General features: G+C 35.1%; 1 protein-coding gene and 1 long non-coding RNA gene across 2 annotated transcripts; one reads left to right on the top strand and one right to left on the bottom strand.

The window, feature by feature from the left end:
• Positions 1-1263: 1263 nt before the first annotated feature.
• On the bottom strand, positions 1264-15911 carry LOC101892288 (uncharacterized). Its single transcript, XM_011295917.3, has 5 exons — positions 14284-15911; positions 3753-5355; positions 3033-3611; positions 2845-2971; positions 1264-1771 (listed from the first exon to the last, which is right to left on the bottom strand). The coding sequence occupies exons 1-5, from the start codon at positions 14314-14316 to the stop codon at positions 1387-1389; spliced, it is 2727 nt and encodes a 908-aa protein (XP_011294219.2). The 5' UTR covers positions 14317-15911; the 3' UTR covers positions 1264-1386.
• Positions 11874-12539, top strand: LOC109613441 (uncharacterized). The gene is made up of 3 exons (XR_002194978.2): positions 11874-11984; positions 12043-12258; positions 12325-12539. It is a non-coding gene; the product is annotated as an uncharacterized LOC109613441 (long non-coding RNA).
• Positions 15912-16432: the final 521 nt, after the last annotated feature.

The raw sequence follows: 16432 nt of genomic DNA on the forward strand, positions 1-16432 counted from the left end.
AATTTTCTGTAATTTACCTTGTCAAATTTCATTCAAAAATAAGTTTCCATCTCTGATTTCTGTGTTTATAAATGTATATTTTGACAATGAGATGTTGTCAAATGTATAATTTTGAAAAAATTGTGAAGATATGATTGCATGACTTTACCTTCTTGATTCTACCATGCGTTTTACTAACTGTTTACCTTTTGTACTGTTATTCCATTCACAATAAGTGTTTTGACAATTAATCTAGACAATCGGTTGCCGTGGGTCCTGTACCTATAGCGCCATGATTTACAAAGCCTGGTAGAAAAATCAGCTGATCTTTTCAAGTGTTGCATATAATTTATGATTCAATTATCAGCCTCTCCAACAAGACCACCTTAATGCTATATTAAATGTCAAAATGTGTTATTGTGATTGAAATTATAATATAAATCATAAAGACAAGATACATTAAAAATGTCGTGTTAATATGCTCATTACGTCATAATGCTTGTTTACGTCTTCATATGATAAATTCACAACTAGTATGTATTTTGACAATTCGGAGAAAATCAGCTGATCTTACCGAATGACCTAATACAAAAGCTCAGACGACATACTTAACAAAATAGACCCATTTTGACATTGACAGTAGCTTGAGAGCATTTGTTTGAAATGCCTATTAATTGCGCAGTGTAAGCCGCTTTAAAAACCAATCACAGTTGTACCTTTTTCAGAGTCCGCTAATACCAGCTAATTATTAGCTGTCAAAAACATTTTTGTAAGTGAAACTAAAATGTGAAAGACAAACAAATAGTAAAAATAGATCATGACATTTTGACATTTAATCGGATTTAGAACAGCTGTTGTAATATTTTATTAAATATTAATATTTGTTTATTTTTCTTTTTGACATTTCACATACTTTATAAAATGTCAAAAATGAAAGATTAACAAATATTGATATTTATTAAAATATTACACCAGCTGTTCAAAAGCAGACTTAATATCAAAATGTCGTGTTCTAATTTTAATATTTGTTTATCTTTCACATTAAGAGACATCAGAGCCGTTTCAGAAACCCATCGAATACTACATTTACAGTTTACCGGATTTAGTAAATCAAGTGGATTTAAATTGTCAATTTCATTGCATATACGTCAAATAAATCCTCTCAAAGGAGGTTAATCCGGCCAAAAAAACTCTAATGTAAACATACTATAAGCCAAGGGTTTTTAGTTACACAACAGATATTCCGAAATTATAACACTTCTAAGGGAATTTGTTTTTTTCTTCTCTACGGGGTAAAAAATCCTGACTACTCACTAAACCAAAGACATCTATTCCGTCTCGTTTTGTTTTTTGTTGTTGTTTACTTTTTCTTAAAAAATACAAATAGTTTTAATGTTCTCCTTTAGTTTACGATACAGATGAGTTATCCTCATTATCATTAGCCTGATACAGCTTACGTTCACGACACTCCAAGACGGCCCACACAACCAACGGTAGACAACCTAATACCATACAGGAACCCATACAATAGAAAACAATAACATAACTACCCGAGAGATCACGTAAAAATCCAGCCAACGGTGGAACCGATATGGCGCCAATCGATTGAAACATCCGGACGAGACCATAACTGGAACTAATGCGATCCGTACCAAAGATATCGGCCAACAAGACAGGCATCAGGACATACCAACTGCCCAAACAAAAGCCGTAAATTGCCGCAGACAGGCCAACCAAATAGATGGTGTACTCTGAGGGTATGGTGAGTACGGAGAGACCAGCACCGAAGATACTGAAAATGAAAATAACACGAAATTATGACATTAGAAAGTGTCTAAGAAAAAGAACTAAGGGTTGGAAATACAAATAAACAAGTCTGTGTTTATAGCACTTTTACGGTTAGCGGAATTCATAACCCAGTGAGTATATCTTCAATTACCACTTCCATAAAAAATCTCTAAAGGTGAGAGTACATAAGCAGCTTGGCATCATGCCTAGTCATTTTAATGTCAAATTATAAGGAACAACGACGCTAGGATTTGAGTGCGGCTCTGGCATCCCTTTTATGATACGTCACAAAATATGCCATGCGAAGACTTCAAGCTGTCTATGTACTCTCACCTTAATATAAATGTTTACGTTGTCAAATTTATCGTGATTTCTTTAACGACAGCAATCGGAGGTTGTTATGATATGCTTCTCTCAGCATCTTTTAAAAATTTGAATTATTTTTCATTTAAAATTTTCAGTTTCAAAATTGGTTTGACAGTTCATTGTCCCAGCAGCTGTGTCTATGGGACTACCTGTATTCTTTTACCATGATATCATCTTAAATGTCAAAATTTTGTTTGAATTGCATGAAAAATAAATACAGGTTCCGCATCAATGCAGCTGATGGTGCATTGAACTGTCAAAATTTTTTGGAACTAAAAATGTTTAATAAAAAAATTTAAATTAATAAAATTTATTAAAAATACATATCTTAACAGCCTCTAAACGTCTCTAAATCAATTTATTTATTTGTAAATATTTTTATATATTCTCGACATATCAATATCTACAAGGGATGATGCATCTACCTGTATTCTTCTACCATGATAACTTGTCTACTGTTTGTTTTCTTTTTGCAATGTGTGATCCCAATCACAATTTTGATAACTCGTCTAGATTATCAGCAGTGCTAAATGGAGTACCTCTTTATTTTGCCGTAAGGCAATATCAACTGGTTAAGTGTCAAAATGTATCACAAAATTAGACATAACAAATTTTGACATTTTCACAAACATATTTTGTATTTGTATATATCTCCTTATCTTTCTCTCTCCCTCTCTCTCTTTAGAAGTAAAAAAAAAACAAATAACTTACCACACAATATAGATCTTCCTGCGATCAAATAACTGCAAATCGGATAGCCAACCCAGACCCAAACGTCCCACCAAATCCAAGACAGCGCTTACCGTTACCAAATAACCAGCTTCACTTTTATTGTAACCTAAACAAATGAAAACAGATTAACTTTATTCACCATTAAAATCCACGACTAATATGCTCACCAATCGATATAACATGGGCCGGTAAATAATACAACATATAGGGACAACCCACCGACATTAGGGTCACCGATAGACACATTAATATAAATGTCGGATCCTTTAATAAACTTATATCCAAATAGATTTCTATGCGCTCGTAGCACGTCAAAGGAACATCGTCGTCGACTTCTTCCTCTTCGAGAGAATTGATGCCAATAATGCTGCCATTCTGTTGGGGATTTTCCGATGACTTTTGTTCGCTCATACTGCTGATGGGTGTGGGTATTTCCATGCTCTTGCTCAAGCCACGCGTCACAACCGTAGGCGGTGATAGAGGCTTCTCCAAATGGGCCTGTATCTTGGAAATAATCTCATCATTGGCAAAGACATTGGGACGACGACGTCGCGAAGCTCGATTTGATTCGGTGCCGGAATTTTTACGATACACCCAGGTCGAGGTGGTGCTTAGATCTTCAACGGAATGCATTATGCCCGAACTGCGTACCTTTTTCATGGGCTTGATGAATGTAGTTTCGCCAATGATGTCCTTGATTTCATCGTCGCTCTCTTGGGCACAATTAGGAACAGATTTTTCAGAAGCTGTAAAAGAAAAAAAAAAACATTTAATTTTGACATTTGAGATGAATGACTCGGTTCTTTGCTCATATTTCGTAATTTCAATCACAATAAGGCTTCCATGGTGAATTGCACTTCTCGCAAATCCCCCATTGTCTCACTTACCGTTATATCGATTATTGTAATAATCGTTGAGACGATTTTTCGATTCTTCCATAAAAAGGTGTTCAATAAATTTCGTATTCAGGCCATCATCGCAGGTATCCAAATATGTGGAGTTGGTCAACATATCAATGTTGCTAGGATTTATATCATTCAACGGCTTGGTGGCATCTTCCTCTTCCGTTATTTTCTCATCGTTTTGCATAGATTCGAGTGGTCGATACAGCAAAGCCGATAGACATACATCGAACATGCAGAATCCCAAGATTAAAATGGTGCCATGAAATCCAAAATTCTCAGCCAAATGTTTGATTAGCACCGGCAATATAAAACTTCCAGTTGCGGTACCCGAAACACAGATGCCATTCGCCAAGGCCCGGTGTTTATCGAAATATTGTGAGACAATTACAATGCCCGGTGTTGTCGATAGGCCACCACCAATACCTGTCAAGATGCCGAACGTAAAGAGTAGATGGACCAAGCTGGTGGCAAAGTAACTCAGTGTCATGCCCAGGGCACAGAAAAGACCGCCCACAAACACCACCGTACGACACGAAAATCTCTGACACAATGCACTCGAAACGGGAGCCAAAGCCAAACACAAGGCCGACAGGATGGCCGGTATCCATGAGGCCACCGTGGCTGTAGAACTGGGAAATGTCTCCATGATTTCCACATACAACACTCCATAGGACTTGACCAGACCCGCCACCCAAAATTGCACCGAAAATGCCCCGAAGACAATGAACCAACCATAACCACCGTCCGGCGGATCTGTGCTAACCGAGGAACGTGATGACGGTGGGTGACCGGAGCTGACACGATCCCGGGCACTCGAGATGCTGGAAATGCCACTGGGTGCCTTCTGTACACCCCCACCACTCTTCGACTTGCCGCCACGCTTGCCGCGTTTATCCGTGCCGCCATCGCAGCCATTGCGGTGCGATCGAATTTCCCGGGATTTGGCTATTAACGGCCGTGCTGTTATGCTTGATACCGTTAACAGGTTTTCATTGTCGTCCTCCTCAATTTCCGATATCTGATGCTCCAACAAACTGGCATGAAGGGTTCGGCTGGCCGGTGCCGGACAGTAGGGTGTCTCAATGGGCAACGATGCCGGACGCCGGGGTATTGTTGAGGTCGCTGAGCCGGGAGCCGATGCGGCAACGTCGCCAATCGATACCGTCGAGTGCGTTGAAATGAAGGGATTCTGGGCACTACCTCCCATTTGCAGGCCAAAGCTCGGTTGCAATCCGACACCGAGCGAATCCATTTGTTTGTTTTCAAGGTCAGCCAACGGCACCGGCGGTGCTGAGACAATTGAGAAGAGGGAACCACTCGATTGCTGGCATTCGGTGAGTAACGATGGTGCCGGTGGCTGGGAACAGGCCACAATGGGCAATTCACCCGCTTCACTTTCTCGCTTATACTGCGGTTCACAGATGACTTCAATAATTTCGGTGGAATTGCCGTCAATGGCTGAGCGGCTGTCGAGTTGCCTTTGATGACCGAGGGTGGCATTAGATTGAACGAGCCTTCCCGACTCGTACTGGATTCGACCAATTGGGTCCGGTTCACTCGCGCAGTACACCGATCCCCGTGAATCCTGTAAAAAAAACAGAAAAGGGAAACGAAAGATCGTGTTAAAACTTAGAGCGGATTAAAAAATGACAAAACACGGAGCATACTTTTAGGCGAATAGATAACAATTCTTCAGATGCAGTATTGCCAACTGGTATTTATCACTTTCTTTGTAAAATTTTAATGAAACCCGACCAAAAATCCCAAAAGGACTACAAGTATTGATATTTTTTCATAGACTAAATTGATTGCCTGTGAAAAGATGCAAAACTTCCCTTGAAGACTATACAGGGTGAGATAAAAAAACTGCAACAAAGTCAAACGCCATATTTTTTACATTTTTTTTTTGAAATTTTATTGAATGAAAGCAAAAAATGTCGGAAAGAACACCAAATTTTAGAATAAGTTTAGATTTGTTCGAATTGGTCACCTTTGGCACGAATTATGGCCTTCAAACGGCCAATGAAACCGTCAAACGCTGCCCGAATGTCGCTTTGCGGTATTTTGGCCCATTCCCGGCGAATGTTTGCGTGCCCAAGACCTTAATAGACCCTCCAGAATATTTTCGCGATAATAATCGGCATTTATTCTGATGCCAAGGTCGATTAATACGAGCGGAGAGCGATCATCGGCTGTTATGGTGGCCCACACCATCACCATGGCCGGCGCTTGAGTTCTGGTGGCCAACCGAACGTGCACATTTTCAGCTGACCTGACCTTTTTGGCAAGTAAACACGATCATTTTGTTTGGTTACAAACTGCTGAACAACGAATGTTTTCTCTTCGTCGGAGAAAACCAAATTCGGCAGTTCACCACTTTCGGGCAAGCAATGCAACTCTTTTGCTCTATTGAGTCTATTTTCTTTCTGTTGCGGTGTAAGTTCTTGCACTTTTTGGAATTTCAATGGCTTTACCCCGAGCCCATTTTTCAATATTTGCCGAATATTGCGATATGTTCAGCACTCGAGTCATTTTTCGGCCACTGCAACGCGGATTTCATTCAAGTCGTTTCATTACTTTTCGAACCATTTCTGCTGATGTTGCTGTTTTCTTCCGGCCCCTTCCTTGACGTCGGGCTACACTGCCAGGTATCACGGTAACAAGCGATGGTGCGAGACACAAATGATTTATTCACATTTAAATGCTGGAGTGCTCTAAGCCACTTGTGGTTTTCCAGCCAAATATAAGGCAATCACACTATCACGCTTGAATTCCATTACAAATAACTTTTTTTTCTGGAAAATTCTCACGAAAATGCTTTTGTACGCTTGTAAACAATATAATTAGCTGTCACTGGAATAATTTTAACAGCTGTCGGAAGAGTGGCTTAGAAATGACAGCAGTCTGAAGTTGGTTGCGGTTTGTCATCTCATTCTACACACAAGAACTGACATCTTCGAAAACGTTTCCTTAAGATGAAGGGGTTGAAATCTTTATCCTTATATGTTTAAGTCCAAGAACAGATAAATAGACTAAGTATTCCAAAGATATGGAACGTATATGTTTTTATGTGAAAAGGAATGCCGAAAAAAAAGATTATTTATTATTTTTTATAAAATCTGCCACTCGTCATACGCAAACATTTTAGATATGACAAGAGATTTTATTTATGAAAATTGACAAATTCGAGTTCATCAGAAAAGGGTTGCCATATTAAATTTAGCAAATGAGTTTAACTTCATTGTTCTGAAATGGATTTCATAAAAGAAAAATATGTTTTCGGTTCTGGAACAGAGCAAGAATTTTTATTTATTACAAAACCCGGAAAGTCAGCTGGCGCTAATTTGGTTAGAAATTGTGGTCAAAACCTTACACCTACAGGTGAAACCTTATAAATATCAAAACTGTTTGACTTACGCTGTGAACCCGAAATAGCAATCCATAGCGGATTAGCATTTTGATAAGACATAATCGAAAATATTAGACCTGGATGTCTTCAAAAGTGAGCCGAACGCCAATTTGTATTCAAAGAGAAGCTCAAGACCAATAAGTCTTTATAGATTTGCTGGATTCCAAATATTATTCTATAAAAAGCAAAAAGAACTTCGGTCCTCGGTGTTTTTGTAGACGAGCATGGATAAGTTCAATGTGCTCTACTTCTTACCGAATTCCTTATCTTCCACATTATACACACAATTTCTGTTTATTTCTATGAAAATACACATCTAGGCCTACTCCGGGAATAGAATGGCCAAGGATTTTGGAATCCTTTATTATGGTTTCCTCTTTACTGTCCTGTCAACCAAATTCAAAATCATAAAAAATTCACCATTTTTTATTGTTGAGAGGACCGCAAACGCCACAAATGACTTTCTTATTTGCCAGCGAAACGTTTCCCTTTGTTACACTAATACCAAATAGGGGGAATATCTTTGACCTCGTGTAGCCTCGTTCTCTTCTCTTTGTGCAATAAAAAAAATAAATCTGTTCTGCATGTCAACTGTCAGCGACTTTAAAGCTTCTTAAAAATGTTGCCGCTTTTTTTTTTTTTAATGAGCATTTCAAGGTTCCGTTTATTGCTTTGTTATCGGCGGGTGGATGGATGGGTGGTAGGCTGTCGCTGAAAGGGATATAAGCTTTATGGTCTTGACCTTGTCATTGGAACATAATATGGCTTAGTATTTATTTGTTCGTTATGGGAAAATTCCATATTCCTTTGGCGGTGTTGTTAGTAAACAACGGCAAGGAGAATAATGAGAATAACAAGTTTTCAATTTCCTATTGCTCGTCTGTCATGTTTTCTTTTTTTTTCTTCGAAATTGCTACACAATTTCCAAAGGGAATGGGGAATTGTTAATAAACAAAATTGATACAAAGACAAAACTTGGGGGTTTAAACCCAGTCGTTGCATTGTGACAATAGTTATATCAAGTACATAGGGCGTGTCTTTAGTCCATAGCTCAATTTTTCGCATTTATTAAAAAGGAAACTGTGTCTTTTGTTACCAACAGGAAAACCCTGATGTTTATTTTTTTGAGCGGAAATTGCAAATAAACTTTCAATCGATTTAACAATAACCTCCATACGAGGGTAGGCCAATTAATTAATCAAACACGCCGTTCACTCCTACAAATTCTCTTGTCATAATTCAAGTTTCTTCCCGTAGAGTGAGTAGTAGACCTCCTTGGAAGACCAAGGTAAAGGTATGAGCAAATAATAATGACAGAGCAAATGGTTACTTTTTGTTATAATAGAAAATGGAATTTTCCCTTAGACATGGAATGTGATATGAACAAAGAAAGAGTTGTACATGTCTACATACAATAATGACAAAATTCGAGGCATAATCATCATCATCGGTAGTAGTAGTGTCACACACATATAACCTGTGTGATAACATCTAAATCGGTTGACGTCATTTCATTCAGCATGTATTTTATTTCTGTATTTTATTTTCAATTAATTTATATAAGCATTTTTGTTCTATGGAAAAGGAAAGGAGGATAGGAGGCCTAGTGTTGTCAATATAAAATATATATTTTACAAAAATCCTACAGTTCTAAACATGACAAAAACATAAAGGTAAACTCATTTGCTAAATTTAATATGGCAACCCTTTTAAAATCTATTGTCATATCTAAAATGTTTTCGTATGACAAGTGGCAGATTTCACAAAAATAATAAATAGTCTTATTTTCGGCATTCCTTTTTACACAAAAACATATACGATCCATATCTTCGGAATACTAAGTTTATTTATCTCTTTTTGGACTTAAACATATAAAGATAAAGATTTCAACCCCTTCATCTTAAGGAAAGAGTTTTCGAAGATGTTAGTTGTTGTGTACAGGATGAGATGATATGAGAAAAACTGCAACCAACTTCAGACTGCTGTCATTTCTAAGCCACTCATCCAACAGCTGTTAAAATTATTCCAATGACTGCTCATTATATTGTTTTCAAGCGTACAAAAGCATTTTAGTGAGAATTTTCCAGAAAAAAAGTTTTTTTTTTTATGGAATTCAAGCGTGATTGTGTGATTTCTTTATATTTGGCTGGAAAACCGCAAGTGGCTATCGTTAGAGCACTTCAGCATTTAAGTGTTAATAAATCTGTTGTGTCTCGTACCATCGCTCGTTACCGTGATACAACATTCGTTGTCCAGCAGTTTGTAAACAAACAAAATGATCGTGTTTAGAGGTCTGCTGCAAGTGTGCACCTTCGGTTGGCCACCAGAACTCAAGTGCCGGCCATGGTGATGGTGTGGTATTATTATTATTATTGTTATTATTATTATAATTATTTTTTATTTTTATCATTATCGATTTATTTTTTCATTTTATTAATTTAATTTTTTTTAAATACCATTTTCATTTTTTGGCCTTGTGTTTGTTGTTAGATTGAAAAGCACCCAATATAAGCGTATTTTATTATTAATATTTTTTTAATTATTTTTTATTTTATTATTATTTTTTTTATTATTATTTGTATTTTATTATTACTTTCTTTATTAATATTTTTTTTTATTTATTTAATTTATTTTGTGGAAAAATACCACTTTTGTTATTTTTTTGCTGTTTGGCATCCCTATACGTCTCCTTTCTTTGTTCAGTTGTCATAAGCATTGCGACCAAAAAAACAACAATTCAAGTCAGGGCATACTTTAAGGCGCTTGCTGTAAATTGTACTCGCGTGTCTCGAAGGAGTTTATTCGAATTATTGTTTATAATACTTTTGAATTAAAAAATTGCATATTAAACAACAATAATAACATGTAAATTTATCTTGTCGTCTATCATCAAATTAAACAGAACAAAAAAAAAATTTAGTGATCTCCCCTATGGTTACAGACTGGCAGTTACTGGTAATAAACAATTGAACGTAAACACAGGATGATGATGAAATGTATGGAAAAGAAGGAGGTTTATGTAGGTAGTAACATAATGAAAGTAGTCCAAAGAAAACTCCAAAAAGACTGCGTTGTATTCTTTTGAATGACTCAAAGATGTTTTTCTATGAAATATATATACAATGGATTTATGAATATAAATTTTGACCATAAGTCAAAGATTCAGCATCGAAAAAACTATAAATATATTGTTGCTATTTTTGTTGTTTACATTTTTAATTCAACAATGGCTCAAAATCAGGGTTGTATTTGAGTAGTTTTTAATACCAGCTTTGCCTAATTATCGTATTATGTTATAGTACGTTTCCATTGTGTTGTTTATACCAAGTGGATTTAAATTGTCAACTGCAATGCATCGTCATGGTAGAAGACTACAGGTGGACGCATCAACGCTTAGGAGCATTGATATGTCAACAAATTTTAAATGTTTCTTCAAAAAAAGTAGATTTGTATATGTTTTCTAATAGGACGCCAGTCGGAGGTTGTTACGATATGCATTTTTAACAATAGTTACAAATTTAAATAACTTTTCATTCAAAAATTTCATTTCTCAACAACTAATTTTCGAAAAAAAAAAAAAAAAACCTTATAAAATTTTTGACATATCAATGTTCCCAAGTGTTGATGCATCTACCTGTATTCTTCTACCATGACTTACGTTGAAAATATAGTAATTTCAAATAACCATAGAGTATTTCTTTTTAGTTTAAAATTTATGTGGAGTGCCTTAAAGTATGCCATACAAATGCTAGAGATAAATGTGGAACAAGTCTCTCATTACATATGACTATAACATCATGTGTAAACTCGCCTTTAAAGAACTTTTACATGCAAAATCTCTACCCGGATTAACTCTGATAATTGTTTAATCACAATAAATGTAAAGCATGTTTTATATAGTCAACAGTATTGTGATTGATTATCAGGGTTAATCCAGAGAGAGATTTTGTATGTAAACGCTTGATACAATGAAGACAAGGTAGACTAATTTTGAAAAAAATTGCAAGTATAGAGGTATACCTGTTTGGCTTGTAATGTCAGAATTACTATTAAAACAATTAAAAACCCCAAACAACTTGTAGCATTGATTTTAAGTAAATAATTGAAAACAAAAAACGAATTTGAATATTTTCTAAACAATTTTTCTATTATTAAAAAAAAAAATTAAAATCATATGGCATCACCTCGATTTTATTGTACCATGTGTAAACGTACGTTTACTGGGAAAGTAAACCAACATTGAGCAACATTTCAAGTGGGATAAATAACTTCATTTCAAAGGCATAGATAAAAAAAAATCATAGCGCTGTTCCAACCTAATACTTGTCTCTAGCCTTTCTTATATCTCTCTTATTTCCCGACCCATGAACAAAGTTATGAATAATCAAAAATATCAATTGGCGTATGACTAAACTCGTCCCATACCCTTGCTATTAATTCACAATAACGCTGACTAACGGGAAAACATGAACTTTCCAATCGTTCGCCCTGCTTGTGCAGCAATAAACAAACATGTTTATATTTGCCATGCATTACTAATAGCTACTGCAAAATAATAACAACAAGAAACACTTGAGATAGTGGTATGAAAAGAGATAGAGAAAGAGAGTAGCTTGGTGTTCTCACAAAAGAAAAACAGTACAATGTCAATAGCGAAAAACAAAGATAGTTTTGATGGCAATTGTTGTCAAAACATTTTCATATCAGTAACATGTGTAAGGGCAGTCAGGAACAATGGATCGGGTCGAGATGAAAGGTCAAATGTAACAAAGACGACAAAAGGGACTCATTTAAGGAAATTTGTGGTAATAGTCAGCAAATTGTAATTTTTTGTTTATTGTCAAAGTCAATGTACGGTCGTAGGATAACGGAAGCAACACTTTGCAAGTGAACAATTCAGTGGGAGAGTGGTTCAAGAGCTGTGGTGAGTTTGCGCAAAAACTAACTATGTTTTCATCTCATTTATTCTTTGGCTGACAATAAACCATATGCGGAGTGATAAGCATGTAGCCATGTGTGTTAATAAACAAAAACCGACGAGGAACGTATCGAATTGAGTTCATGTTGCAAATTGAATTGGTATGGCATGTTTTTGTACATTAATGACACAGAAAGTTCAAGAACATCTTTATTGCTTTGTAACAGGTTTATATACAAGAATGAATGGACTAAGTGGGGCTATGGTGGTAAGGTCTGAATGTAATAAGGTAAGTATACAGGCTCTGGGTGTTTAGTAATTCACACGCATTGAGGTCAATACTGCGTATACATGACATAGTTTTGTTTGATGTTTTAATTTAGGGTTTTTTCGCTATGACTGCAGTATAGAAAGAAAATGTGTATAAATTGTTGCAATGTGTTTTTTTAAAAATGCGATGTTTACAGGGTCAAGGACATAGAAAGAGAAATATTTATTCATAAAATTTGCTTAAAAAAGACGTCATATGTTTTAAAATAACCAAATGACAATAAATCGGACTATAAATCCCTGCATACAGTGTAAACATCTATCACATTGTAGAGTAAATGGAATTACATAAAGTCTAATTGGTTTAACACCTTCTTAGTCCACCCTGTCATTGCCAATTCCATTGTATATATATCTAATAAAACATCGTAAAAATGTAAACCCGACAAAGAGCTCTAATATAAATATACTATTATATCGTCAATACCATGCTAGAAGAATATAGGTAGATGCATCGACACAGCTGCTGGGACAATGAACTGTCAAACCAATTTTGAAATTGACAATTTTAAATAAAAAATCATTCAAATTTGTAAAAATTGTTGAAAACGTATATTATAGTTCCCTTCGATTGACTTCGTATAATAAATCATATAAATATACTATTATATCGTCAATACCATGCTAGAAGAATATAGGTAGATGCATCGACACAGCTGCTGGGACAATGACTGTCAAACCAATTTTGAAATTGACAATTTTAAATAAAAAATCATTCAAATTTGTAAAAATTATTGAAAACGTAGTTCCCTTCGATTGACTTCATATAAGAAATCATATAGAAATCTACTTATATTCGAAAAAAACATTTTAAATTGTTTGACATATCAATGTTCCAAAGCATTGAGGTAGATGCATCGACACAGCTGCTGGGACAATGAACTGTCAAACCAAATTTGGAATTAAAAATATTGAATGAAAAATTATTTAAATTTGAAAAAATTGTTGAAAAACCTGTATTATAATATCCTCCGAATGACGTCGTATAAGGAAACATATAAAAATCTACTTATATTTGAAAAGAAACTTAATTTTTTTTGTTTGTTGTTTTTTTTTTTTTGTTTCAATGTTCCCAAGTGTTGATGCATCTACCTGAATTCTTCTACCATGCATTGATGCATATACCTTTAGATGTATGGTAAAATTAAGAAGGTAAAGTTATTTCAATTAAGCTTGCCCATCTCTGAATTTTCTGTAATTTACCTTGTCAAATCGGAGGTTGTTATGATATGTATTTGTCAACAATTAACCAAAAAATAATTAACAGCATAGTTAACGCGACATTTAACAGGTTTACATGGACGATGGATTTGGGTAATAGTATAAAATTTTCTTTACACCGACTCTTACGTAGAGGAACAAATGAGTTTTAGGTTGACTTAGTTCGATTTTGGCTGCTCCTTTGCTCTATTCCGAAGAAGTCAGCCAATGACTTAAGCCAGTCAAAAAAGCATTTTATGTATTCTCACCTTTAGACATCAAGAATTGACATCTAAATAACGTCTAAAGGTGATAATACATAAAACGATTTTTTTGACCGGCTTAAGTTGTCGATTGTCTTCTTCGTAGAGGAACAAATGAGTTTTAGGTTGACTTAGTTCGATTTTGGTCGCTCCTTTGTTCTACTCCAAAGAAGACAGCCGATGACTCAAGCCAGTCAAAAAAGCGTTTTATGTATTCTCACCTATAGACATCTACAATTGAAAGTTTGAAATGTCAATGTCAACCTTTCAAAATTCTATTTTGATTTTCTGTTAGTCCTTCAACTATGTAAAAAAAACATTTTGACAGCTCAAATGGTATTCAATCACAATAGTATCTGTATATTATTATTATCGCCTCGAATTGATGCTTACCTGTAAAGGGAATTCTCCTCGGGATAAAGACATATTTTACTGCTGCCGGAAAATCGTTTTTGATGCTTTTTATTTGTTGGTTTATGATGTTTCAAACCTAAATGCATTGGTTTAAATCTGCTACGCTTGAGGCCGCCAGAAAATAGTTTCGCAAACGCAAATGCGATAGACGGCGGAATTTTGTGATTTTTTATTTGGATTTCTTGTGTAGAGAAAGAAATTCGAATATGCAGCTACTATAGAAGAAATTGAAGATTCAGCAACAAGAACAACTATAGCAATTTATATATGTATTTTTTGGTTTTGTTTCGCTCAGGCACTTAAAAGTGCTTGATGCGTTGAATCGGAACTTCCTTTTTTGCGATGTTTCGTATTTATTTATTTCTTTTCTGCTGTTTTTGGGTGTTTTTTATTATTAGATTAGACAAAAAAACAAAACAATAGGAGGAATAATTGGTCGTCTTTGTTGGGTAGTTGTTACACTGTTTTTGCTTAACGACAGTGTGGTACAAAAAATCTCGTTTTAGTTTTTAGTACAAAAATTATACAAATATATATTTGGCACTTGTTTCGTAGGGAAATTTTTTTTGTTTCCTGCTGCTGTTGTTGTTTATTTTCTTTTAAAATAACAAAACGAAATGTAGAAACTTTAAACCAAACATACAGAAAATGCTGAAAGCAAACGCCAACTCTCGATTTATGGTAACATTTTTGCAAATGAGGTTGAGGTTACGGTCTAGTCTCGCCAAGCCTGCTTCTTTTTTAGGTTATTGGGTTAGTTCGGAGATTTGTGATGCTGCAGTGTTGTATAAGGATAATTATTGTCCTTGTCAGAGGTTGAGACGACGATAATGATGACAATTTGCTTGGCGTTGTTTTTGTTTTGACAGCCGTTTTTTTCTGGTGCAACCACAACGAGGAAGAGTGGTGGTGAGTGACTTTGTCACTACGTCTACTTCCGTTTTCTCTCACGCTCTCTTTAACAGAATGCTATTAGCCTGGTTCGTTTATCTTTGTTTTTTCTTTGGTTTGGCTGTTCGGCAAATTGGTCGTATGTTAGGATACCTGGACTATTTGTGTATACGTTTGTCGTCGTATGATTGTTTTTTTTTATTATACCGTTATGTTGTTTAGAATTTTTGTTATAAATCAATAAATTAATATCCCTAGGTCTTCCAGGGGGGATTAAATACGTTTTCCTGCCAGAAAAACAGGCTTAGTTGACCTTCCAAACGTACAATTTCGCGTTTCAGTAAAAGTAGCTGTTGGTTTTTTTTCGTTATGAGATATTTTTTAGTAGGAAAAAATATTTTTTTTTTTGTTAAGAAATACAAATTAACACTCGAAAGTGTTAATTTCAATGTGTTTCCTTTATTGGCGTCTACTTTGTTTTGTTATTCCCGTGATATTTTAATTATTTTATTCATAAAAATTTCAAGGAAGAAAATTTGAAAAATCTTCCCGAGCTCTTGTGTAATTGCTGTAGACTGGGATTTTCTTTTATAACAAAGGATTTTTTTCTCACTTAGCTTTTGTATAGCTTGGGGTTTTAGCAACCGTTCGGTAACGTAGTTAATGCTCAACTGTTCGTTCTTCACGCTTCGTACAAGTTAATATATGTTCTCCTAGGACGACAACGACATCAGTTATCCTTCTCAAAGTTTTGTAACATATTCACCAAAAATTGATGCAGCTACAAAAACTCACCATACCTTTGTCAATTGCTCTCATTTGCAAAGAGAGAGAGAGAGAGAGAAGTGTTTTCTGTTTACATATTCCATGTGATTTTTGTTTTGGCCGGTATTTTTATTTCCGGTTATTTTGTTTTCACCTGTATATTCTAAACAAATACCAAATGTTACCATATTTTAAAAAAAATACTTTATTAGGTGTTACCATATTTTACAAAGAATTGATGATTTTTGTTTAAGCCACATCTGTCACAAGTTTAATTCAAAGCCTATTTAAAATGTCATCCGATAAGAACAGCTGAAATCCAACGTATTGACAAAATGCAAGCAATCATTGTAGAAGAATACAGGTAGACGTATCGACACAGCTGCTGGGACAATGAAACGTCAAATCAATTTTAAAATTGAAACTTTTGTATGAAAAATTATTCAAATTTGTAAAAATTGTTGAAAATCGC

This window comes from Musca domestica, unplaced genomic scaffold (genome assembly GCF_030504385.1).
Source record: "Musca domestica strain aabys unplaced genomic scaffold, Musca_domestica.polishedcontigs.V.1.1 58, whole genome shotgun sequence".
Lineage (NCBI taxonomy): Eukaryota > Metazoa > Arthropoda > Insecta > Diptera > Muscidae > Musca > Musca domestica.